Source organism: Lutra lutra, chromosome 18 (genome assembly GCF_902655055.1).
Source record: "Lutra lutra chromosome 18, mLutLut1.2, whole genome shotgun sequence".
NCBI lineage: Eukaryota > Metazoa > Chordata > Mammalia > Carnivora > Mustelidae > Lutra > Lutra lutra.
In genome coordinates, this window is record NC_062295.1 from 8,511,604 (window position 1) to 8,537,636 (window position 26,033).

Genomic DNA, 26,033 nt, shown 5'->3' on the forward strand with positions numbered 1-26,033 from the left:
AAAAACCCACCCTCTTCTGCCTCCACCTCCTTATCCTTCAGGACTTTTCCTTCTCTGGTTTAATTGAGGTGAACGTCACGTGACATAAAAATTGACCCCGTAAAGGCCCAGCAATCTGCCAGCTCGGGGGCTTGCCCATTCTGGACATTGCATACAAACGGAATCACAGGGAACGGGGCCTTCTGGGTCTAGTTCCTTTCACTTAGTGTGATGTCTTCACGGTCCATTCATGTTGAAGCAGGTGTTTCTTTTACGCAGAATAAAATTCTATTGCCAGGACAGTCTGTGTCTTGTTTTTCCACTTACTGATGGACATTTGGGCTGTTTCCGCTTTTTTAGCTATTGTGTTTATTAGCGCACTGCTGTGAATGTCCATGTACCAGTATTTTTTTCTTTCTTTTTCTTTTTTTTTTTTTTTTTTTTGAGTCTCTGTTTTCAACACTCCTGGGTTTACAATTGCTGCGTCAGGAAGGAATTCTATGTTTAATGTTTTCAAGCAATGTCACATCATCATAGAGCTTTTCCTCGACCCTCACCTGCCTCCCCCTGCCCCACCCACAGAACTAATTTCATCTCCTTTTCCTCCCATGGCAATTTCAGAAACACCCCACAGAGCCACACCGGAGTTCAAATCCAGGACTCCTGGCTCCAAATACTAGCTTTTTGACTCCGCCCCACACAGCGGGACCATCGCCTCTCCCTGGAACTGACCTCCTTTCACAGATGGGGGTGCTCAGGTTGGGAGTCTGTCCAAGGCCACACAGCTCCTGGGGGACAGCTGGGCTCCAGACTCTCAGCTCTGGCGTCCCATCTTTGGATCCCATGGTCTATAATGTGCTCCTAGATGGATAAACACGTTTCACAAAAATGTGCCCCCTTCCATTTCCTGGGGATGCCGAGAACCTCGCAATGCTCTGTCCCCAAGAAATCGGTATCTGGTCCGGGATCTGCCGCGAGGCTGGTTCTGTAGCAAGGAACGAGCTCCAGGATCTTTGCTTTGGGAACGTTTATTTTGGCTCTTAATATACGTATTTATATAATTTGGTTTTTGTTTTTCCATGATAGGAGGAAAGGGAGAAAATGACACTTTATTTTGTTTTCCTGCCTTTTTCATTTTTATGCCGGGCACCCGGAACAGGCGTGGGGCCGGCCGGACGCAGGGTCCGGCCACCGTGGCTCAGGAGCAGCCCACCAGGCGCGGCACGCACGGGAAGCTCTTGCGCATGCTCATGCACTTGTCCTTGTCGATGCACAGCGTGTTGGCCTTGACGGCCAGCTCGTGCTCCAGCCGGCTCTTGGTCATCACCAGCAGCTGCAGCGTGTCCTGCGTCTCCCGCAGCCTCAGCTTGAGGGTCTGCAAGGTGTCGTCGATGGTGAACACCTCGTTCACGAGCCTGCGGCCAGAGCAGAGGGGAAGGCGCGGTTCACGGAGTGGGTTAGCACCGACACTTCTACGAGGTGCCAGGAACGGTGCCAGGCACCAGGGACCACCGTGAGCGAGCAAGGAAAGGCTCAGCTGTCAGGGAAGACAGAGGTAGAACAGGCAGACGGGGAGCGGCCCTGAGCACAAAGGAAGCGCAAAGGAAGGAACAGGGTGTTTAGGGGAACAATCTGGCGGTCCCTCAGGAAGTTAAATGTAGACTTAGTTTAGCCATGTGACCCAGCAATTCTGCTCCTGGGTACCTACCCATGAGAACTGCAAACAGATACTCAGATTCCTGTTACAGCGGACCTAGGGAATGAATCCGCCAGGCGAGCTGTGATGGCAGCTCGGTGGCGGGGCTCTGTCTGGGGTCCACCTCTCAGCTCAGGCTACTGGAAGGTCTTGATTTCGATATCAGGGCGGGCTTCCCCATGGCAGGTCTGAGCTAGAGAGAGGTCACAGAACAGCTTGGAACCTCTTAGCTCCTTGGGCTCTAGCCCAGAGCTGTCCAACAGAACTTTTCACAGCTGCAGAAATGTTCCAAGCTGTCCAATAAGGCAGCCTATATGACCGCCTGCTTGAAATGTGGTTTGTGGATGTAAGGAGCTGAGCTTTAATATTTGTTTCCGTTAATTAATTTATATGTGAATTTAAACGGTGTTCATCTTTAGGAATAGGCGTGGATGGGACCTGACCCATGAGAGAGGGGAAGGGGTTACCTGTAGAAGGAACAGGAAAGAAAGCCCCACGGTGGTAAAGGAAGGATGGTGGGGTGAGGAAGTAATGAACAGACGGGGCAGCTCAGCTGCTGGAGAAGGCAGACGGCTTGTCCTCTTGTCTGCTCAGTTCCCAACACATTCATGCACACACACACACACACACACATGCATGTATACACACACAGAGACACACACAGAGACACACATGCACACTGCCTGGGGCCCCTGAGCCAAACATGGCCCATCCATGCTCCCCATCTACCCTCTTTAGCAGCACAGCTGGTGCACAAGGAGGTAGGGAGCTTGTCCTAGAGCAGTAGGACCTCCAGGACAAATCTGGTCCCCGAAAGCCCTGTTCCGTGTAAGTCCCCTGGGATCAGTTATCAGAGAGCCCTCAGACCCAGAGGGTGCTGGGATCCAACCTGAGCATCTGAGAAGCGGGGACGGGTGCAGGAGGACTGGGAGAGCTTCCCCCAACCCTCTGTAGGGAGCTGGACCCCTTGCAGCCTAGCTGGGGTGGGACCTGGACGCTGCCCCCCCCCTTCAGGGGTGAAGAACTTCCAAACCAGCAGCAGGCCAAGGAGCAGGTAGCCAGGCCTCCAAGTTCAAAGCCTGGGGTCATTTTCCCTGCCCACTCCCTGCCAACACACACACCCAGCTTTTCCATTTCCTGAGTGATTATCTGGTAGTAACGAGGCTGTGTGAATATCACACAGTGTCACCCGGAGCCACCCAGCATTTTCTCTCAGAATATTCTTCCTCCCTCTCTTTACTTCTCTGGCTCTTCTCACATCTCCACACATCTAGCTCAGGACAAGGACAAGCCACTGAGTCGTGAGCATTTATCGGGCTGCAACAGGGAGCTGGTACGGTGCCCCAGCATGGAGGGCCCACACAACCGAGGGGCCTGCCCCTGGTCACACAGATTTCCATGTCTGATAGCCTGTTCCTCCTCTACCTGGCCCTCAACGCATTCCAAACCCCAACCCCAAGCTCAAAAACCCTGGCTCTGGGGCTACATGAGCCTTTTACCCCCTCTCCAGTGAGGAGGCCCTTTGTCCACAGAAGCAGCCCTCCTCTTCCAGCATTCACGGAGAACTTTCCAAGACGGAGATGGAGACCAAGGCGGGAGACCAAGGTGGGAGCTGACACCTCTCTCCTGGGTGGGCAGGGGTCAGGGAAGCAACCCTGGGACACAGGCCATGTCTCTGGCCTGAGAGGCTTCCTCTCCTTAGTTTTCCAGGGGAAAGCTGGAGGACTCCCAGAACTCAAGGTGGGGGAGGATATGAAGGGGACCCTGGAACTCCAGACCCTGCCCCGTGTCCTGCTGAGTTGTGCGGCTACCTGTCCTGATGGGCAGTGGCGAGGGAGCAGTCCATTTTTCAGACCTAGGTTTCTGGGGAGCTCTGGAGACCCACCCGTCCCCATCCTGGTCTCCCCCACTCACTTGAACTGTGGGATGTCCCTGCACAGTTCCACATTGGGCCGCCAGGTTCGGCACTCCAGCCTCGTCTGCGCCACCTTCAGTGGGCACTCCTTGGCCATGATGGACCTTTCCAGAAGCATGATGGTATTCTCCGCCTGGAAGATCTCCTGAAGCGTCTGTGGGGAGCATGCAGGGGTGTGTCATGGAAGCAGCCAGCTCCGGGCTGGGTGCTTAAATGACTCCTTCCCCAACCTAGAAGGGCCGTGGCAGGGGGGCTGCGCTCTTCCTCAGAGAACCCGGGAAAGCAGCTGGGGGACCCTGTGAACACGGGAGAGGGGCAGCTGCCAAGGCTGGCTGCGTTTCCAATCTCCAGAGTGCACCGGAGTCGGCCAATGAGTGTTCAGTGGGAGGGATGGAGGGAGGGGGAGAAAGGCTTTTAAGATGAACGTAATCATCCAAAACAATCCAAAAAGCTTATGATTGAATCCACTTGAATCTGAATTCATCTAGGTTGTTTTAGATCTCTTTGTAATCCAAAATTTACCTTTCTAATAACTAGGTCAGTAAATAAACTAGAAGGAAGGGAGGGAGGGAGGGAAGGGAGAACAGGGGAGAGAGAGAGACTCAAAATTTTCTACTTATGTGTAGAAATATTTCCCCCGATATAATGCCCTACAGTTGATGGGAGTACAAATCCCAGGAAGGGACAGGAGAGAGCCTGCCAGGGACCGGGAATGCTCTATATCTTGATTGGTATGGAGGCTCCCTAGGTGTAAACACAGGCAGAAAAATCTTTATCCAAATTCATCAAGCCGTACACTTTACTGCAAGAGTGTTATACTTCAACAGAAAATAAAGCGAAAATCAGAAAAAGGTCATTACGAGAAAAGATTGGCAAAATGGTGATATTCGTGCTGGGTCCATGGGGACCTTTTATAGGATTCTCTCTACTTCTGTGTGTTTGAAGTTTTCCGTAATAAAAAAATGAAAGCACGAGAGGATGAACGGAGACAAGCCATGCTGGCGCCATACAGGAACAGAAGGAACCCAATCTTGCACTTGGCTGACCATAAGCACGCCGGAACCCAGAGTACTCCACGCACGTCACCTCACTGTGACTGACATGTCCACTGCACCATGAGCAGTTCTAGTCTTCATGACCCTCTCCTTCCAGGGGACTCTCTGTGGGTCGCTCACACCGCTTTCAGACTTGGCAGGACCCAATGACGAGGTCATATGTGCTCCCTTCCTGACAAGCCTGGACATGGACCCCTGCCACTCCGACTTCCAGCATCCCTCCTTCTGCTAGCTGTTTGTCCGTCTCCCTCACAGGCACGTGCACTCCGAGAAGCTGGGGGCCTTGCTTTGTCCACACGGCATCCCCATTGGCAGGGCCAGTGCTTGGCGCAGACTGAGGGCTGCCGGATAAAACACAAGACACCCGGCTTAATGTGAATTTCAGATCCACAACAAGGTCTTTTACGTGAATGTGTGTCGGCTACTACAAAAGACACACCAACACCAACAAAATGATCTGTTGTTGCTCTAAAATTCAAGTTAAACTGGGCATCTTGCATTTTTATTTGCTAAATCTACCAGCTCTACTCATGGAACTCAATAGAGAATCATAGAATGAATGAATGAACATACGAATGAAGGAAGGAGTGAATCACAGTGGGATCTAGAGGTCTAGATGTTTGGCTAGCCCCTCCACGGTCCTTATCCACACTGAGGTTTGGAAACAGTGTGCCCAAAACTTTATATGGTCGGGTCCATCTCAAATTTCGGTATCAGGGAAAACTGCTTGCACACGAAAATGCCAGGGCTCCTGAATGGGGCGGGGATTGCAAGTATGAGACCCAGGCCCCACCTTCCAGGACATTATATTCATGTTTTTCATATGTTCTTGGGCTAGGAGATATTCACAGATCCTAACAGGTACTGGGATGACTATTTTAGCTGGGTTGAGCCCCTATACTATGGGCACCAAGAAAGTGCTTAAAAACCTGGCTTCTCTATTAGCTTAGGAAAAAAAAGTCTAGAAAGAGAGCATTTTTCTATTTCAGGGTAACAACAGGAGGCCTTTTCCCTACTGGGGTTGAGACGGGCAGCAGGGCCGCGGGAGGGGGCAGGGGGACTGCTCAGCCTCCTTCAAAGCCCATGAGTTGGAAGGCTGGCCCTCTCTCGTGGTCCTCACTGAGCCACCCAGGACCAGAGTGACACCGCCAACCATGTGTCGGTTAAACATTATCCCAGAAGAATGTTCCATGCTCGGCACCTGAGCTTCCATGTAAACACTCCAGTGGTGGTGGGCGGGGGGAGCGGATAGCTCTCTTAGAAGTGGGCATTTTCCTTAGAAATGTGCCTTTGTGTGTTGGGGGAGGGGGGGGGCTGTCACAGATACGCAAATCTCAGGAGGCACCACCCCAGCCTCGTACAGAAGAAAACTTCAGCTTTCTAGAGAGGAAAAAGGCTTCTTGGCATCACATGGCCCATACAGAAAACAGCCCCTCCCTCTGCCATCTACGTGTCTGCGGCCTGTTGGCGCGATGGGGTAGGGAGGACATACATCACGGAGGGTTCGGCTGCGGGTGGGACCTGCCAGCCCTGCCCCAGCCGTGGAGGCAGAGCACTTCTAGGAACTAGACGCAGAAGTGACCACAATAGATGGAAAAACCCCATCCCGGTGGAGTTTACGTTCTGGCGGAGAGTTCACTCATTCATCCGCTCCTTGTGCAACACACATTTCTTACGCATAACACACATTTCTCACTAAGCGCCGACAAGTGCTTCGTACAACCACAAGTGCTTTCTTCGGCATCGTGCACGTTCAAGTTCCTGCCTCCCTCTCGGTTAAAAACAAAAACAAAAAACTTATGGGATATCTTTCGTGTAGAAGACATTGGTGGGGGGGCGGGACCACGCGCGGGTGGGTTCATCTCCGTTCTGGGGGAGACCTCTTGTGAGCACAGTGGAGGGACCGGGACGCAGTCCCGCGAGGAACAGCAGTTCCAGGAGGAGGGAGATTCATCGATTACTTTTCAAGCCTCCCAACCACGCCCAGGAAGGGGTGCCACGGGTGAATGAATCCAGAGGCTTCTGCGGGCCAACAGGCTGCAGCTACGTTTCAACAGCTTTGCTCTGCTTTCCCTCTGTGTGTCCTTCTAGCTACTCCCCAGTTAAAGCAGGTGCTGTTGGTTCTCCCTTGATACCAGGGACATAAACACATCTTAAGTGACTGTGTTTTTAAGCATTTTTTCAGGGAGCCGCGTTACACCAAAATATAAAGTCAAGACTAGCCCAGGTGGCTCGCCGACATGGTAAAACTGGGAAGGTGGTCCCGGGGGTGACCGGATTGGGGAAACCCTATATCACACTGTTTCCCGGGTACAGATACAGCAGGTGAGAGAATGGAAGGGAGCAGGGGAGCTGGGCGGGCCATCACAGCCCAAATGAGGATGCAAAGGGTAAGGGACCCCTGTGAAGTCCCCTGCCTCCTGTCCCCTCAGGCCTGGCATCTGGTGGTGATGGGGGAAGGGCTGTGTGTGCTGGGACTGACTGGGGTTTCTTTCTCCAAGTCACCACCTCCTGTCTCCCGTTGGCATTTCTTGAGCAGGCCTGCCTGAGGATTTTCCAGAACGGTAGGGGTTTTCCAGAGTATTCTGGCATTCTAGAACCGACTGATGACTCACACCCAAAGCAAATCTGCGCAGGTGAGTGCACTCTGTCAAAACTGTCCCCCTTAGCCTCGTGTCTAGCCTCCGTCACTCGCAGCCAAGGTCCTTTTTGTTAGAAGGGAGAAAAAAGCTACACACACACACACACACACACACACACACACACACACATTCATTCTGTCTTGGGGACAGCCCCTGCCACCCACCCCAGTCCTGCCAGGCTGTGCAGCCCCAGGAGCCCCGTGTGCAATGACACAGCCTCCAGAAGTTTGAGGATTGCAACCTCCAAGGGCGGGAGGCAGAGACCAAGTGGACTGACCAGGGACAGGAGCTAGAGACCAGCATCCTTGACCTTCATGCTCAGGAGGAAGCTAAAGGTTTATTTGGTGCCAATATAGGCTCCAAGGGCTAGCCGGGTCCCTGGACCACAAATTCCATAATGTCCCCTAGAAGAAGAGATCCGAGTCTGAGAGGGTGCCCCACATATCCCAGTACACCCGCTCCTGGGTATACACTGTCGCGTCCCAAGACTACTAGGAGTATCCACGTCAAGGACGTTGAGTGCAGTGTCACTTGTAATGGGCAGTGAGCTGGCAATGGATGCCCTTGACCATGGAGAAGAACGAGTAGTAGACAGCAAATGGGCACTGCAGTGGACCTTTGGGGCCCATTAGGGCAAAGGATTATGCATGGGTAGGACCAACGCTGGGTCTTTAAAACCATGCAGGGCGAGAAAAGAAGGAAACAGACTGAACTGTATTACACAATCCCTTCGGGAGAAAATTAAAAATCCCCACACCTACAACAGCCATATACACTTTAGTAAGAAGACATCTCAACCGAGAGATCCATGCTTAACAATCAGAACGGTCATCGCTGGAAATTCGTCTACTGGAGAAAGGGAGCGCATGTATGTATGGGGATAAAAGGAAGGAAACGAGAAGTAAGCAAACGGTTTTTTGCAAACGGGATGTGCCAAGAAGTGAGGAGTATGATAAAATCCTCTCTCTTCGCTGGGGTCACAAAAGGAAAACGTTCCCACAACCCTACCAGATTTAAGCTTCCTTTTAAAATATCTTTAGTTTACGAGACCAGTGCTCTAACCCCTGAGCTACGGAGCCAAAAATATCTTTAGTTTAGGGGCACCTGGGTGGCTCAGTGGGTTAAGCCTCTGCCTTCAGCTCAGGTCATGATCTCAGGGTCCTGGGATCGAGTCCCACATCGGGCTCTCTGCTCAGCGGGGACCCTGCTTCCTCCTCTCTCTGCCTGCCTCTCTGCCTGCTTGTGATCTCTCTCTGTCAACTAAATAAATAAAATCTTTAAAAAAAAAAAAAAAAGACTAACATTTAAAAAAAAATAAAAAAAATAAAATATCTTTAGTTCCTTCTTTTCTTTTTTTAATGGGAGAAAGCCAATTAAAGAAAAAGATACCATCTGATAGGAAAGGATATTGTTTCTTCAATTGCATGTTAATTATTATTTTTTTTTCTTTTTTTAAGTAATCTTCACAGGCAGCATGGAGCCCAATGCGGGGCTTGAACTCACAACCCCGAGATTAAGACCTCAGCTAAGATCAAGGGCTGGATGCTCCACTGACTGAACCACCTGGGCGCCCTGAATTTGGCTGCATGTTAGAATCATCAGGAGGGTTTTAAAAAAATACTGATGCCAGGGCCCCTCCCCCAGAGGTTCTGGTTTCTGGTATCTGGGTATCAAGAGGTTTCAGGAGCCCCCGGAGTAATTCAAAAGTGCAGCCACGGTCAAGAACCACTGGGGCACATGATACAGAGACACCCCAACATTCAGAGTCTCCAAGGGAAGGAAACGGGTTAATGACCACAGTCAGGGACTTGGTGTTGTAAATCAAGGCTGCCTGTCCTGGCAGGAAGCTCCAAGTAAGGTAAAGGGATTCAGTTCATCCCCAACACTGACCGAGCAGGTAGAAGATGTTTTGTGTTGTTTTGTTTTTTGGGGCTGTGCATGCAGGCTTGGGCTTCCAGAAAGGAGTCTGGGGAAGGTGTAGCTGCCTCATCACGGGGTTGAATCTGATGCCAATAACCTTGAAAACCTGGTATTGCAGTGCCCCAGCCCAGAGCTGTGCCCTCCTCCCACCATGGCCGGGGGTCATCCAGACCAGACCCCAGGCAGGAAGGAAGGCAGGGAGGAAGCTCAGAGCACACGCAGCCTTCCAAGGTGGGAAGGTCTGGGCAAGCTGAATACCCTTCAGGCTCAGGATCCCTCAGACTCAAGGCACCTGTTATATGCATACATGTGTGTGCGTGTGCATATGTGCATGTGTGTATACATGCATGTGTGTATACACACACACATGCACACGCACACACAGAATGAGTGTCCCAAACATCCCCACCTCATTTTGCAGTCATCCACCCACTCACCCACCCACCTGCTTCCAGAGATGGTGTATTCACACACCCCCATCAAACCCAACACACGCCTACCACAGGGCCTTTGCACAGTCCCCTCTGCTTGGATGCTCCTTCCCCAGACATCCACATGGCTCATTCTTTCCCCTCCTTCAGGTTGTGGCTAGAATGCCCAGAAGGCCTTCTCTGACCATTTCCTTCAAAACTGCAACACACAAATTGGCCAGTGCTCCCAACTGCCCAAATCCCTGCTTAATTTTCTCTGTAGTCCTTACACCAGCAGACATACTATGTGCTTTATTCATTAACTTCCTCATCTCCCCCAACCAGAAAGTAAGCTCCAAGAGAAGAAGGAGATTTGTTTTGCTCACTGCTGAATCTCCAGTGCCTATACCAATCAACGACCGGAACATAACAGTAATAATAATAATAATAATAATAATAATAATAATAAACGTCCAACCCTTGGAATAGTGCTTACTGGGTGCCAGACACTTTGTGGGGGGCTTTCATCGGTGCTCAAAGAACACTTGCCCCCACCATGGACTAACACACACCACGGGGTGTTGGGTTAAAAAGAGGACAGAGGTTGGCACTGGCCTGCCTGAGTCTGTCTAAAGCCTAGCCCAAGCTGGTTGACCTTTAGCAAGTGTCCTAGGCTCTCTGAGCCTTTCCAGTGAAACAGGGATGGTAATCACTGCCCAGTGAAATGGGGACGGTAATCACTGGCACTGCACAGAACGGAGGCCAGGTGACTGTTGGCAGGCCTGGGACGAGCCCCTCCACTGCCCGGCACACATGTGGAGCTGGGAGACACGCACATCTCTGGAGCCACATGAAAAGCACGGGTGCCACAACCCACACTTCCCAGAGCAAGTGTGTGCACACGCGTGTGTGCATTCCTTCTACAAATGCACCCTGGAAAGAGCCACACACAAGTCATCAAGCCCCTTCCCCATCTTTCCTAGGCCAGGAAGAGCGATCAATCTCTCTCTCTCTCTCTCACCTTCTCTCCTCCTCTCTCCCGGGTCCCTGAGCTCTGAGTTCTGCCCTGAGCTCCAGAAGCACGCCCTCTCCCTCAGGCCCTGGGGTGTTAACCTTTCTGCTCCCACAGAGCCCAAGAAGTAGGGGGGAAAAGAGGCTCCCAGGCTCCCGGGGCAGGGCACAGCCTGGCTCACCCGAGGCTGGGCGGGTCGCTGCAGGATTGGCCCAGGGGGTCACCCCATGGGAGGAGCCTCGGCAGCTTGGGCCCAGAAGCTGGATGGGAAGGAGGTGGTGACTGCGGAGGGCTCACCGCTCCCCAGGCCCCAGCTCTGGGCTCTGGGAGCTGCTGCTGCAGGCTGCCTGCCAGTCAAGGCTGGGAGACTGGGGCATCTGGGGGGAGTCCCAGCAACACAATAACCCACCCATAAGGTGCTTGTGAGCATTAATGAGATCATGAGTGTGACGTGCTTAGTCCAGTCCCTGGCACACGCCACGGGACTGTCCTGCATCCCCGCTCCATCCCCAACCCCCATCCTGTAATGTTCAAGCTGTTAGATTTTTCCTTTGGGATCATTGGTCTTTTTTTTTTTTTTATCCTTTTACTGTAAGACAATAGGAAACAGAATCACTTGACAGAATTTGTCTTCCCAGGCAACATAAATTCCCTTAGACATCCACTCCAGGGCTCAGACTTAACCTCCATTAACCCACTTATTTGGATGTAAGGGGTCAAGGCGGCCTGTGCAAGGGAGAAGGAACGTCCTCTTCCCCAGCCTCTGGAATGTGGCTCAGAGAGGAAGCCAGCCCCAGGCAGATGGCAGCCCACATCCTGCCAGCACCCCCCACTACCAAGATTTGTTTTGTTAAACAACCCCCCTCCAGGCAGATGCCCAGCCGCTGGGCCTCCATGCGGGATGTCTTGGAGGTAGGAGCCCTGGGCGGGAAGTCAGGAGACCCAGGTTCCCATCCAAACCCTAACACAAACCAGCTGTGAACCCACACCCCCACTCAGAGCCCTGGGCCACTTGGGCGATCTCCTTACATGGGGAACAGGGCCCATGCTCCCCTCACTGGCTAGGGTGCTGCACAGTTCCCAGACCAGGCAATGTGCTCTACCCCTCAAACCATTGCCGGTCTCCCTGCATGCCCAGGGCCACGTCCCTGGGACCCAGCCCAAGACCTGTCAGGCAAAGGGATGGGTCTTGTGTGTGTGATTTTGTGTTTCAGTCTTCAAGTCAACCCCCTTCAGACATTGGTGGTTGGGGTGGGGGGGTGGTCCTGGGACACGGCCATCTTAAAGATGCTCTGGATAGTGGACAGACTTTTCTCTAAAGGTCTGTGCGGTAGATATTTCAGACTTTCTGGGCTATCTCGGTCACTGTCACAACCCTGTGGGCACTTCAGTGCAAAAGGAGCCACAGATAATATGTAAACGAATAGAGGTAGGGGAGGGATCCTGTGTTTCAGTAAAACTTTATGTACAAAAATGAGCCCTGGGGTGGCAAGTTGGAGACCCTTGCTGTAACCCATCACAGTCAAGTCCTGATTACCCTAACCAGCCCATGTCATGCAAGGCTGCTGCTCCTCTGAGTTTTCTGGCATTCGGAGAACTTCTCTGTTGCCTTCCTACTCGGAGTGCAGCCCGTGGACCAGCATCCCTGGACTCCGAGTGTGTTATTAGAAATGCAGGGTCTCAGGTCCTGCCCCAGACCTACCAAGGGAATCTGCAGTTTAACAAAACTCTCAGGTGATCACATGCACACGAAAGTTTTAAGGTGCGAGGACGGGCTCGGGTTTGTAGTTTGAGGCAGATCTCTCTGGCTGCCGTTTGGGGGGTGGATGGACAGTAGGGACAAAGGTGGGAAGCAGGAGGGCAGGGAGCGATGGAGAGGCAAGGTGGGATGGAGAGACATGGAAGGGACAAGGTCACAGGGTATTCACTGGTAACAGATGGGAGCGTGCCAAGTGGGGAGAGGCAGTATTTCACAGACCTCTGCCTGCCCAGCCCCTAAAATCAGGAGGCGCCTTCCAGAAGGCTACAGGAGGAAAAGAGGAAGTAACACAAGAGCACTGGGAACACTGGCTCAGCTTGGTCTTTAGGGTGAATCTTTTCTTTCTCCTTCTGCTTGCCGTCCCATGGCTGACGAGACCCAGACTGCCACCAGCCACCCTCAGCCTCGCAGGGGAGCTGCTGAGGGCCAACCCCACCCAGCCACCCACCCACCCCAGCCCCCTGTGTGGGGAAAGGGTGAGGCCTCCACTGGAAATGGGCTCTGGCCATGTATGAGGTGTGAAAGGCAACTGCCAGGCCGGCCTCCCCCGAAACCAATGTCGCGCTCAGCGGAAAAGTGCGCCGATGTTCCTGGCTGGAACAGAAATCCACCCAGAGGCTTTGGGAGCGGGGGATGGGTCTGGCGGGGTTGTTGGCCATGTAAAACTATCTGCCTGCGTCTTGTCTTGTGACAGCAGAGAAAGCTTCTGAGGCCAGGAAATAATTTTTGATGTGGAGGGAAAAATGGATTTAGCCGTTCCAGCCGGCCTTTGGCTGGTGGGTGCTTTGTGCAAGCTTGCGAATTCATTGTTTTCCAAAGTGAGCGAAGCCAAGGGGTTTCCAAGGAGGTGTCTGGCTCAAGGAGGTGTCTGAGTCTTCCCAGCTCAGAAAGGGAGAAGGCAGCTTGGAATCCTTTCGCTGGTCAAATGGTGGAAGGTTTTCAAGTGCAGCCAAGCCCGGAAGCAAGGAGACAGGGGACAGGAGTGCTCCGGGCGACTTCATCAGAAACTCAGGTCGCGAAACCTCCAGGACGTGGTGTCCCAAACTGGGCACCCTGACACTTGGAGACAGACGCTTTGTTGTTGCGGGGGTGTTCTGCACCTTGGGGGGTGTTAAGCAGCAGCCCTGGGGTCTCCCCACTATTTGAGAGTAGCTCCCTGCCTCCCCTAGTTGTGCCGATCAAAACATCTCCAGACTTTGGCAAATGCCACCAAGGAGGAAATTCGCTGCAGGTGAGGAGGAGGCTAGATGTTGACTAAGCCCGGCTCCCAGTCATTTGCTGTCCAGAGGTGGCCAGCTGTCTTCAGACAATGCCAGCCAATGCAATCACGAGCTGCGGAGAGGCCGTCTGAGGTCAGGGGTCCTGCAAGTCCTGGAGGAGTTTAGAAACCGGTGGAGGCTCTCTGATAGAGGGGACACTTGTCTGTGTGTGAAAATCCATGGCAATCCACTAGGTCAGGTCTTTGAGCTTCTCCTTAACGCGTATGGCCATTTTTCATTGTGTTTCTTTTTTCCAACTAGTCTCCCGCATTAGAACATAAGCCCCCTTGAGGGCAGAGATCTTGTCTCGTACATGTCTTATCCTCAGCACGTAAGTCAGAGTCCAGTACATAAGATGACCTAACTGAGTATCTGTTGCAGGGAGGGAGGGAATTAAACATTTGTTGCATGTCTACACCTGGAAGACACACCTGGAGGACTTGTCAAAACGCAGACCAATGGGCCCTGCAGTTTCTGATTCAGAAGGGCTGGAATGGAGCCCAAGAATTTACATTTCAAACATGCTACTGGGTGATGCTGATGCTGTTGGTCCAAGGACCACACTCAGAGAAGCACTGAACTCACAACCTCTGGGATCAGGGAGTTTAAAAGGTTGGATGCCCAGGCCACACTTCAACCACTTAAATCAGAATTCCTAGAGGCGATATCCAGGCATCTGGGTGATCCCAGGGTGTAGCCAAGTTCGAGAACTGCTCACCAGCACCTTCCCCTCCGATCTCACAGCCGCAGGATTATTCCTGCCTTATGCATTAAGACACGGAGATTAGGAGGAATTCGTTTCTTTCCCGAGATCCCTCAGTTCTGCCAACATTCATCCCTGGTCTTCCGACTGCAGACGCCCTTCTTCTTCCCGCCACCTTGCTTGCTCCCCACTCCAGCTCGGAGATGAGACCTCGGCTTTTTACCATCTTTACAACCGATATTCATGAAGCTGTTGCTGTTCTCACAAATATCTCCCACTGTTGCTGCCCCCATTCTGCGGAGGGGGAAAACCGAGGCACACAGAGGTGAAGCAAACTGGCCTCAGCCACGCGGCCAAGAAGTGCTGGAGTCAGAATTGAACGCGGCCATCTGCCCTGCACCGTGGGTCTCACTCGTGGGGGACAAAGAACGCGGGGATGCAAGGGGAATCTGGACCGAGACAAGACAGCAGATGCAGCGGCTGGGGGTGTACACGAAGCTGGGGGTCCCAAATGGGCAAACAGTCAAGGACCCAAACGTGGATGAGCCACAACCTGGGAGAAATTAGGAAACTGCTGGGACCCAGGTGAGGCCAAGGCAACCCTCCGTCTCTGCCAGGCGGCATCTTACAGTCTTCCTGTCCCAGCAGCAACCAGTCCCAGCGGCAGCCCCACCCTCGGCTCCCAGTCGAAGCATAGGATTGGCTGACACCGGCCGAAGCTCGCGGGTGGGAGGAGCGACGGAAGAGCTTCCCGGAGCCCGGGAGGTGGCCCCAAAGTGAGTCCAAGACCACCGCTCTTGTATTGCCCGCCCCGAGCTGAGCCTTGCTGGTTCTCTCCCCTTCCCTACCCCATCTCCTGTTCGCCCCCCCCCCCCAACTTCCTGCATTTGCTGGCTACCTTCCCAGCTCTGGACCTCGGCTCGCTCTTCCAAATTCCAGCAGTTTCTCTCCCATTTGTTGGGTGTCACTGCGGACAGATAACTGGTGACGCAGTCCATCTCCCCAACACCCTGCCCTCAGAGCTGTCTGCACACGCGGGCCCAGGTACAGCAAGGAGATCTATGCCCACCTGACACGGGTAAGCCTTTGATTCCTCCTGGCACAAAGGTGAGTATCAGGCAGAGACCCACCGCATGCCACCGTGAGACTCTCCCTGAATTACCCTGCCATACCCACATACCAGCGGGACAATGGTTTCCTATTTTTCTTCAAATCAACTCCCTTTTCAGCCTTTGACACGTGTATTTAAAATGGGGTCTTTGTTTTATTGCCGCAAGTAGATAACGGATCAGCCTCGCCCTTAATAGAGGGAACCATAACAGGGAAGAAAATGGGGGGAAAGGTAAGTCTCACTGTTCTTTTGTCTCTAGAGGTATGAAGCCTGCTCGAGACTCGATGCTTTGCTGCCAGATAGAAAGATGTTAAAGGCAAAGTAGCATCACTTCCAGTCTTGACGTCTCTGAAAGCCTGAAGGTGAGCACTTTGGAAAGGGAACTTTCTCGCCAAGCAGCAACCGTGTAGAAGGCCTGGCCCCCGCCCACCCCCCTCACCAGACTGCCCATAGCCACAGGGGCAGGCGGGCGGGCTCCACTTCCCCTGGGCTGGGCCAGTTTTAGAAAGAGCTGTCAGTAGCTTGGCGGCGGGTACCGGTGCTGGATGGGATCCGGCTGCTTGCGAAGCGCGAAAGTATTTCCCTCTCCACAATAGGTTCCAGACCTCCGTGGACAAACAGAGGGGCTGGCAATAGGAGCTGGGGCGCTCAGATCTCGGGCTTTGGGCCCTTACCCCGCAGACACTGGGACTTCCTGCCCTGGCGCCGCCTCCCAGGGAAAGGATGTTCTGCTGGTGCTAATGACCACTTGGAAAGCAAAACCCCAAAGCAAAGGCTTTCAGAACTCATAGTCCCTCTGTGTTCTGTTAAACTCTTCCCAGGCCCAACTGCTTTCTACATCTGCTTTCCTGCATTTCCTCCGACGCATGGAGAAAAACGTGTCCAATGCACGAGCCTACTGGAACCCAGGCAAGGAATGCAAACGAGTGAGGTGGCCCATGACAGGGGTGCTGGGGACCCAGGCAAACTGGAGGGCCCGGGCCCTGTCCAAAGAAACGTGGTGCCCATTCAGCTCCTGCCCGCTGCTCCCCCATAGAAACCCGAGCTCAGAGCTGCTGGAGCCACCCATTTCTCTAGAGATTCTGGAAATCTGAACTTTTCTGTAAAACCTCCATGTTTTTTGCCAAAATGTTAAAAAACAAAAAACAAACAAACAAAAAAACCTTCTATAAGAGTGCATACAAACATGTGGACATGTCACTTTTAAAGGGGACAGCCCAAACCGGAAATAACCCTCCGGTCCTTCCGCAGGTGAACAGATAAGCCAGGTCAGGTGTGTGGATATGACACATACTAGCGGTTTATACGTACAATACTATACCCACACGATACGCACTGCTCATCAATGAGTAAACCAGGACTCTCGATTCTGCTGAGTGAAAGAAGCCAAATGGAAGAACCCAGTGCATACGGGTATGTCTTCATAAAATAGTCTAGACAACGTCTATGCCTCTATAGGGACAGAAAGCAGGTGGTGGTTGTGGGGGGCTGCAGGGGTGGGGGGTGGAGAAGGAGATGAGAAAGAGCCACAAGGAAACCTTTGATCTGTTCACTACCTTGATTGAAGGTGATGGCCTCGTGACCTGTATTTGTCAAAAACTTCTCAAATTGGGGCACGTGGGTGGCATTAAAGCCTCTGCCTTCGGCTCAGGTCATGATTGCGGGGTCCTGGGATCGAGCCCCACATCAGGCTCTCCACTCGGCGGGGAGCCTGCTTCCTCCTCTCTTTCTGCCTGCCTCTCTGCCTACTTGTGATCTGTCTGTCAAATAAATAAATAAAAACTTGAAAAAAAAACTTCTCAAATTGTACACTTGGAAAACAGGCACCTAATGACATGTCAAAGATAAATAAAGCTGTTCAGAGGAAAATGTGAGGAGCCAGAGAATAGGCAGGCCAAGTTCAGCCCACGGGCTACTGGTGTTTTTCTTTGGATTTAAACAACGCAGCCAGCATTACGTGATGCCTGGTGTACCGTGCATTTCGTGAGGCGCTGGGTTTGCAAAGGTGAGGAACTTTGCTGAGTTCTCCAGATAGCAAGCAGTGGTGCAAACAGGCCCAGTTCAGGTGAAGATGGGGACCCAGGGACATGGGCAGGTGCTACCCAGAGAGACCTTGTCACCTGCACCTTTGGGCCAAGCTCTCAAGGCTTTCAGAAGGATCTAAAGCAATTGAGCTTTTGTTCTCTGTAAATCAAATGTCCTCTTATCTAGCCGCCAGCAAATTCATGGGTACTATCAAAAGCAAACAGAGCAGCAGGGAGGCCACAGCAGTAATCCAGGCAGGAGATGGTGGACGTCCAGCTCTAGGGTGGAGGCAGAAGGAGCAGTGGGGAGCAATGAGATTCTGAAAGTAGAATGGACCGGATTTACTGATGGAGCAGACTTAGGGTGGGAGAGGAAGAGAGGCGTCCAAGTGGGCCCTGATGTCTGGGATTGAGCACCTGGAAGTCAGAACCCCTGGAAGCCAGTGGAAGCATCTAGAAGTATCTGGAAGCCAGAGCCTCAGAGGAAAATGGTGCAGCAGGAGGCAGGGTGGAAGTCCTCAGGGGAAACCTGGCTCCTGTTTGCTGCCTCTAACTACAAGAAAGCCCACACCACGTGCAAGGAGAGAGCGGTTGAGAGGAAGGCGAGAATCCAACTTATCTCTCAGACAGCCTGACTGAGGCTGTACTTCTGGCTTATCCTGACCGCATCTCCTCCCCGCCCATCCCCAGCTCCTGGTGTCCTCGTTTGCTCCAACCACATTCACATCCAAGCTGGGAAAATGGGATTTTGACTCAAGGGCTCACATGACCAAGGGGTGGCAGAAACCCCAGAGGGGCGTCTGCTTTGCCACGTTCGGAGCCGACCCAGGTGATGGGGTAAGCTGGCCCGATGCATCGCAGGAGGGATGACCCGGCTCGGCTTGGAAGCTTGGAAACGAAATGCAGTTGGCAACTCGGATTAGATCGGAAGCCTGAGGTTTGCCTTTTGGAAGGATTTGGTTCCCCCAATACTCTTGAGTCTGGAAGAGGGGAGGAGAGAGGGAGAGAGAGAGAAGGGAAGGAGACAGCTGCTCACCCAGATGTCTGTCAAGGCCAATTTTGCGCTACAAGCAGAATTTTATTATCACTCTAATTGGTGGGAAAAAAACGTGAAATGAGATGCATGTAAAACCGTGTTATTTAAACTCTGGCTAGATGCTGCCAGCTGTCCCAAGTTCTTAGCCTGAGGCTGGCACTCTCTGTTCAAAAGAGGAGAAGAAGGTATTCTAGCCTGTGAACAGGGCTTCCCCTTGAGATCATTTCAAGGACGGAAACAGGACTGAAGGCAGACACACTTTCTCGCTTGCCATCAATCCACTGTCACTTGCCTTGGCCAGGGCCTGGCTCCCACACTTCAGGAGAAACACTGCTCTGTAGTGGTGTCCCCATACCTCCCCCTTCACGCCTTTCCCCCACCTTAAGAGTCCACCCCCTACAAGGCTCATTCAACTGGGTCACTGGTTACAGGTGGGGACTTCTGCAGTTCTGGAGTCCTGTGGGGGAGGGGGAAGGCGGGGAGCTCTCAGGAGGCACTGGTTCTCAAAGACAGCAGCCTGCTCTCAGGTCATCAATGGCTTGAGCCCAGAGAAGTCAGTCACTAGCCTCTCCTCTATCAGAGGTCAATGTGACCGGGACACACCCCAGGCTCCAAAGTACAAGGATCAAGGGCATGGACGAGGTCCAAGCCAACTTCCAGGGTTTGGGATGTGGCCTTGGAGATGGAGCCCGAGGATCACGGTGAACATGTAAGGCTCTATGTGTACCTCCAAACCCCTGCTGGATTCGAAGTCTGCATGGGGAACTGTGTAGACCCGGCCTTTCAAAGTGGATTCGTATGACCATCTGGGCAACACTTCCTTTGCAGCACGGGTGAGGACAGAGGCCTAGAATTCTCCAGGAATGATTCTTGCCGAGGGGAATTAGGCTGAGCTCAACAACTAACAGTTAACATTTTTAAAGGGAGCATTTCCAATTCTTCAGGCTGAAGGAACCACGGAAAGGTGAAAGGGTTGTTATATATTTATTTTCGTTCCATCGACTTCTTTTATTGTCTTAGAAAAACATGATGTGGCGTCATCACCAACCAGAAGACAAGTGTTCGCTCAGGGAGTGTCACTGGTGTCGGGCTGGGGTTTGGTGTGTTTCAAATGGGTGCTGGATTATTTGCAAGACAGCTGGTCATTAGATAATGAATATTGATAAAAAAAAAAAAAACCCACACAGTTGCAAAGACTCTCTCATCAGCAGTGATGAGACGGTTAGTAATAATTCCAAGCTTCCCTGGAGAAATTCAGGGAAAAGGCTTTGCTCCCCATCGCCACCCAAAAGATCCTTTTTCTCCTTACTGATAATAATATGAACGCTCAGTTACCTTTTCTTAAATGTTTACCATTCGCCAAGCACCGCGCTAAGGATGATGCAAAAACACAAGCGTTGATCAACTCTAAGTGACGTCGTCCGTTAGTTCTCATTCCGTTTCATGGATGAAAAACCCAGCTGCTGAGACCTACCAAAGGAGCTTCCCGAGTCATCTCCAGGCCTCAGATCTCCGTGCCATGAAATGTAACAAGGCACTGTGTTTGATCCACAATATGAAATGCCTCAAGAGAAAATGCTCGCTCTTCCTCTGGGGCACCCGGGTGGCTCAGTCAGTCGGTTAAGCGTCTGACGGTGCGGCTCAGGTCATGAGCTCAGGGTCCTGGGATGGAGCCCTGTATCAGCTCTACGCTCAATGGGGAGCCTGCTTCACCCTCTCCCTCTCTCAAATAAATAAAATCTTTAAAAGACAGAGAGAAAATGCTTGTACAATAACCAAAAAGCCATCCCACATTCCCCCTGGGGAGGAAGGAACACACAGCGCCCATATCTGATACGATACTGTCCGGCCTTACAAAGGAAGGACACTGTGACGTGACCTGCTACATGGAGGAAACTCAGAGGCACTGCGCTCAGGGAAATCAGCCCGTCACAAAAGGACAGTTAGTGTAGGATTCCACTCTTGTGGAAGTGTGACCCGCAGGAGTCAGTTCGTAAGGGACAGAGAGGACGGTGGCGGCTGTCAGGGGGACAGGGGACTGGGAAGTGGTTTAGTGAGCATGGAGTTAATTAAACACAGGAGTTCTTTTCAGCTTGGGAAGATGAGGAAACGTTCTGGAGACAGATCGTGGTACATTTTGCAGTGGCTGCTGTGGACTGAATGTGTGTGTGTCTCCCAGAATTCACATCGAAACCTAATCCGCGCTGTACCGGTAAGAGGAGGTGGGGTCTTGGAGCTGTGATGAGGTCACCAGCAGGCTCATATTGAATGGGATTAGAGCCTGGATAAGAGAGACTGTGGAGAGCTCCCTCCCCGCTGTGCCATGTGAGGACATAGCGAGAAAACAATGTCTTCTCGATGACCAAGAAACGGGCCGGCCCCAGACACCAAATGTGCCCATGGCTTCATCCTGATACTTAACTTACGAGAGGTAAATGTCAATTGTTTATAAACCACAATCTATGGCATTTTTGTTACAGCAGCCTCAACAGACGAAGACAATGGTACGTTTTTTTGCTATGCTTAATTTGTCACAATATGAGCACATTTCTTTTTCCCCAGAAGGAAGGAAGGAAGGGATGGAGGGAAGGAAGGAAAGAAAAGAAAGAGAGAAAAGGCTTGAAATTAAAAGCATTAACTCATTCACGGATCATTCCTTTAAAAAAATATCAACAGGAAACTCAACACTGTAGATTCCTCTCATTCACCGAACAGAGATTTAAGGGGTGTCGACTATGTGCCGGGCGTTATAGGGTTATACAGCTGAATCAGGATCGATGTCCTGGAGGGACACGGACAAGCAAACCCACTGAATCCATTAAATCATAACCGTCAACAAAGTGCTCACTCTGGACCGAGGGCTGTGGTTCAGATAATCCTTCTGGCATCCCTGAGGTCAGAACGATTATTATCCCCATTCTACAGATGAGGAAACTCGGGCACCGAGAGGTTAGGGAAATTGTCCAGGGTTACAGAGATGGTGAGCTAGGATTCCCATCCAGGCAGCCATGCTCTGTCTGTGCTCCCAACCACACGCTATGGTATGGAAGGAGCAATGATAAACTATGTAAACCTGCATTTGTAGTCAGCAAACTGCAACCTGCGGCCCACGTCCGGCCCACTGATGATTTTTGTACATAAAGTTTTATTGGCACACAGCCTTGCTCATCTGTGTACATACTGCCTATGGCCGTCTACATGAGCAGAACTGAGTTGTTTTGACAGAAGCCGAATGGCCTGCAGAGCTGAAAATGGGACCTGGCCCTTTACAGAACAAGTTTCTTAACCCCATTTTGGGAAGATTAATAGGAAAATGTTCAGTAAAAGAGGGAGGGGAGGTCCATCTGCCAACTCTGCCTTCCCGAGATGTTTCACATCTCCCCCTTTCCCCTCGCATCTGACACCACGACCGTGGCACAGCCAGCCGTCCTTCTCACCCGACACCTTCTAGAGCCTCTTAACCACTCTCCCTGTGTCCACTCTGGAGCTCTGCAACCCTGTTCCATCCAGGAGGGAAAGAAAGCCACCTAAGGATGAGAGCGGATCTGCACGCCTTCCGCTTAAAATCCTTCTAAGTCTCTCTGGGTTCTCAGCGTAAAATCCAGAATCCTCGCCAGGACCTACCAGGACCTGTATGACCCGAGCCTGCCCCCGGCTCCCACCCCATCCCACACATATCCGTTGTGCACTGGCCACCCTCAGGAACACTCTTCCCACCATCCCTTGACTACCCAACTCCTTGGTGACCTGCCCTTGATGCCACCAGGTGTGAGGTCCCTATGAGAAGCCCTGATGCATCTCCTTGCTCTTCCCTCACCCTAGAAACTTCCACTTCCTTGGCCTCGTCCATACCTGAGGCTATAGGGTAGCATATGTTGGGGGGGGGCTTACACCGCCCCTGTCTAATTGCCATTGAACCTTGCTTGCCGCCCACTAACTCCCCCCCATATATGTAGCATATCTTTGTATCTAGAACTCTGTTTTCTGAATGCAGGTTCAAGGCTCGTCCCCAGCCACCACTCCCCCATCAGACTATCATCCCTAAGTCCTTCCTGTGTGCACACATCAAAGCCTCTACCAGAATGCAAGTCCCCTGAGGACAGGGACCCGGGGATTGTTTGCATGGCCCCTTTCATTGCTGGTGGCCAGCAAGCATCAGGCACACTCACTGAGCGTAGGCAGAGCAGGGAGAATAAATTCCATGCAGAGAGGCTCCCCCACCCCCAAAGGTGGGAGACTGCATGTTGCCTTTGCATAGGAGCAGCAGAAAGGACATGGAATATGCAGTAGCAGGAGATAGGGACAAAATCAGGCAATCCTTCCCCCGCCTGATGCTGTGGAAGCCTTCGACGGTCAAAAGGGTTCCGTCTCCAAAGATGCTGATGGGGGCGGAGAGCTGCTCAGGCCCATTTCCTGGGGCTCTCATAATGGCACCCAAACTCACTTGTCACATTCCACCACAAGGCCCTTGGATGGAGTGAAGGACCCTGGGAGCCGTCAGCCTCTTGGGGGCCTGTGCTGACAGCCAAGCTGAGCTCCAAGTTCCATCATCAGGGGAGCAGGGAAGGATCTACCCCAGACGCTGTACTTCCCCTGTGATACCCACGGCCCCTTCCCCTTTCCGGGAGGACAGGCTCCTGGATCTGGGATGGTAGGACCGGGTCAGCATCAGGGGCACGTGGGCAGCTTGGCCAGCCGAGACCGCCGGGAGGCAGGTGAGGACTCAGCCCAGCGGGCGGCAGTCCCCTCGCGCGCATCTCTCTTACCTTCGCCAGCTGCGTCTGTAGCTTATTCTTGGCGTCCGTCACCTCAGAGATGCGGGCGCCGAAGGCCAGGTTGGTGTGGGTAAACTGCTTCCACATCTGGTCCGACAAGATCTCAAAAAGGTTCTCGGCCTCCTCGCGCAGCCGGATGGAGTTGGCCCGCATGTTCTGCGAGTGCCTGATGTTGTCATTGCTGAACTTGGCCCAGGTCTCGGGCACGGAGATCCTGCAGGAAGCATGGGGATGAACTTAACACAAGACAGGAATCGGGGGGTGGAAAGAAGGCCTTGGAGGATCCCCAATCCAGAGTCTCACCCTGGACACTCTTGACATCTGCGTCGGGACCATTCTCTGTTGGGGGGGGGTCACCCCTGGCCCTGACGGAAGTTTAGCAGCGCCCCTCTGCCTGCTAGATGCCAGCAGTACCATCCCTCCAGTCGTGACAACCCAAAGATGTCTCTAGACATTGCCAAATGTCCCCTGGGAGACGGGGAACAACTGTCCCCCATTGGGGACCACTGGGCTAACCCAATCCCCACCCCATTTTATAGGGCAAGCAACAGCATCCTGGCAAGTGCTAATCTTCCAAAGGGCGCTTGGTGAGTTGTAGGGGAGAAAATGGTCCTTTGTAAAGCTCTCTCACTACCAGCATCAAAATCACAGAGACAGGCCGCGAAGCAGGCACTGGGGTTCTGTGCTGGCCACAGAGCCCCTTCAGTTCAGAAATGAGCATGTGGCCAGGCTAATGGCCCCAAATTTCTCATTCAGCGAATGTTCTCTGAACACCTACCACATGCCAAGCATTGTTCCAGGCATCAGGATCGAGCCAGGCCCAAGAACATCAACAGTCCTGTCCTCACCGGGCTAAGCTTCCAGCAAAGGAAGACGGAAGTCAAAGAAAGAAGATATTTACACACGGTATATGCGCTCGGAGGGACTTTTACCCCGGGAAGGATAGGCTGATGGAGTGCAGGCTTTATGTGCCTGTCAGGGTCCTAAAAGGAAAGAAAAAGGATCGGAGGGTGTTGAGAAGCCCCACAATTAGTAAAAGTGTAAAGCCGTCACCACTGAGGGCCAGAGGAGGGGCACGAAGAAACCCCCAACCTCCTTCTCCTCCTGCTGTCCGCCTCCCATGGGCGCCCCTTGCCTTGGTTGAACCCCAGTGGGAACCAGATGGAAAGATGGTCTACAGTGGGCAGCGGGAGAACAGATCTGGGGGTGAACGAACCTCGGAGACACAGACTTGATCAGAAAAGGCAGGCAGGGAGACTTCCCAGAGGCGGTAAAGCATAAGGGATTCAGTTTAGACAACAGAAAGTACTTCCTGGCCGAGGGTATAACCCTTTGCACCACACAATTGATGTATGGCCTGCGGTAGGGGGGTCTTCTCCTGGGGAAGCCTCTGAAAAGGAGGGACATGCATTTCCCTGAGCTGGCTTCAGTTCCTGGGTAACTTTTTAAGGTCTCTTCTAGCTGGGAAATCTCCAGTTCTTAAATAAAACATCTTTCTTCTCAGGCAGTGGGAAAAAAAAAAAAAGGGACTCAGTTTTCTGAAATAGAAGTCTCTTTTCAGACATTTTAAAGCACGCTTAGATTGCATGGGGACTAGAAATTTTTAAAAAGAACACATCATATGTGGTCGGCTTGTCTGTCTTTGGCAGGAATTCAAAAATTAAGCAGTAATGGGGGTCTCGGGCTTCTGGAGATGGGAGAGGGCACGGTGTCTGAATCAGATCTTTCAGCCAACAAATACTCGAGGCTCAGAGAGGTGAAGCTTCTTTGCCAAGGTCACACAGTTACTCACTATCCATCCAGGAAGAGGGAAGCACCAAGGACAGCAGAGAGAGACTGCACCTGACTCAGGAGTGTGCCTCCTGCTGCTGAAAGGGCACTGTCAAGGTCAGGAGCGGCAACCTCTAAGGCCCCAACCTCCCCTGGAGCAGACAGCTGTCCTCCCCAGAGAAAAGAACCTGCTCTGTCACACTCTCCCTGGGCTGGGGGAATGAGCCAGAGGCAGCTTGTCCACTGGAAAGTGGTGTGCCTCAGTAGGGGGGGGTTGTGCTTTGGGGGCCATGTGTCCTCTAAAAAAGGGGCCAAGATAAAACACACAGGCTCCATGTCCAGTGTGGGCTCAGACTATGGCTCTGCCACCAGCTGTGTGAGCTTGGTCCAGGTGCTTCAACTCTCTGAGCCTTAGTCTCCCCCTTGTAAAATGGGGATAATAGTGGTGTCGACACCCCAGGGTTATTGAGGGACTAAATGTGAAACCCTGTCTTGGCATCTGGCAACAGAAAGCACTTAATAAGGGTTTAGGAGTCACAAGACGCTGTTTGCAAAGTGCGGTGCCTGCAGCACGCAGCCAGCATCAGGTAAAGGACACCTGCTGTCGCCAGATGTCACACTGTCGGCTGACCCACAGCAGTGAGAACTTGGGTGGGCAGACCTCCTGCGGTTCAGTCTCCCAAGCGTCCTTTCACCTGCCTAGACATGGCCCTGCTTTAAGAACATGCCCAGTCCAGAGCCCTGGGCTAGCACGTCTGGTGAGCGATCAGTCACACACCCCAGTACTTGCTCCCCAGCTCGAGCCCCTGGATGGGGGGATTTGACAGCACGTCCTGACTCTCTCCAGCCCCTGGCTGCAAGCTTTCAGGGAGGTGTCCCTTTGGGAAGGGAACCCTCCAGACTTCCACTCCAGATGAGCAGCTGTGGCCCCCGAAGTCCTGGTTATGTAGCCAGGGGCCAGGGGTGT

At 52.4% G+C, this 26,033-nt stretch overlaps 1 protein-coding gene and 1 long non-coding RNA gene across 2 annotated transcripts in view; one reads left to right on the forward strand and one right to left on the reverse strand.

Annotated features, from left to right (window-relative positions):
* Positions 1 to 1,003: 1,003 nt before the first annotated feature.
* Positions 1,004 to 26,033, reverse strand: part of TEKT5 (tektin 5) — a 34,750-nt gene continuing 9,720 nt past the window's right edge. Inside the window, exons 5-7 of the mRNA XM_047713379.1 lie at positions 23,288 to 23,510; positions 3,590 to 3,744; positions 1,004 to 1,394 (exon numbers count right to left, since the gene is read on the reverse strand). Of these exons, the coding sequence (XP_047569335.1) occupies positions 1,178 to 1,394; positions 3,590 to 3,744; positions 23,288 to 23,510 (595 nt within the window). The 3' untranslated portion in view covers positions 1,004 to 1,177. The remainder of the gene's footprint in view (positions 1,395 to 3,589; positions 3,745 to 23,287; positions 23,511 to 26,033) is intronic.
* LOC125090584 (uncharacterized) lies at positions 15,129 to 16,874 on the forward strand. Its single transcript, XR_007124387.1, has 3 exons — positions 15,129 to 15,457; positions 15,721 to 15,823; positions 16,283 to 16,874. It is a non-coding gene; the product is annotated as an uncharacterized LOC125090584 (long non-coding RNA).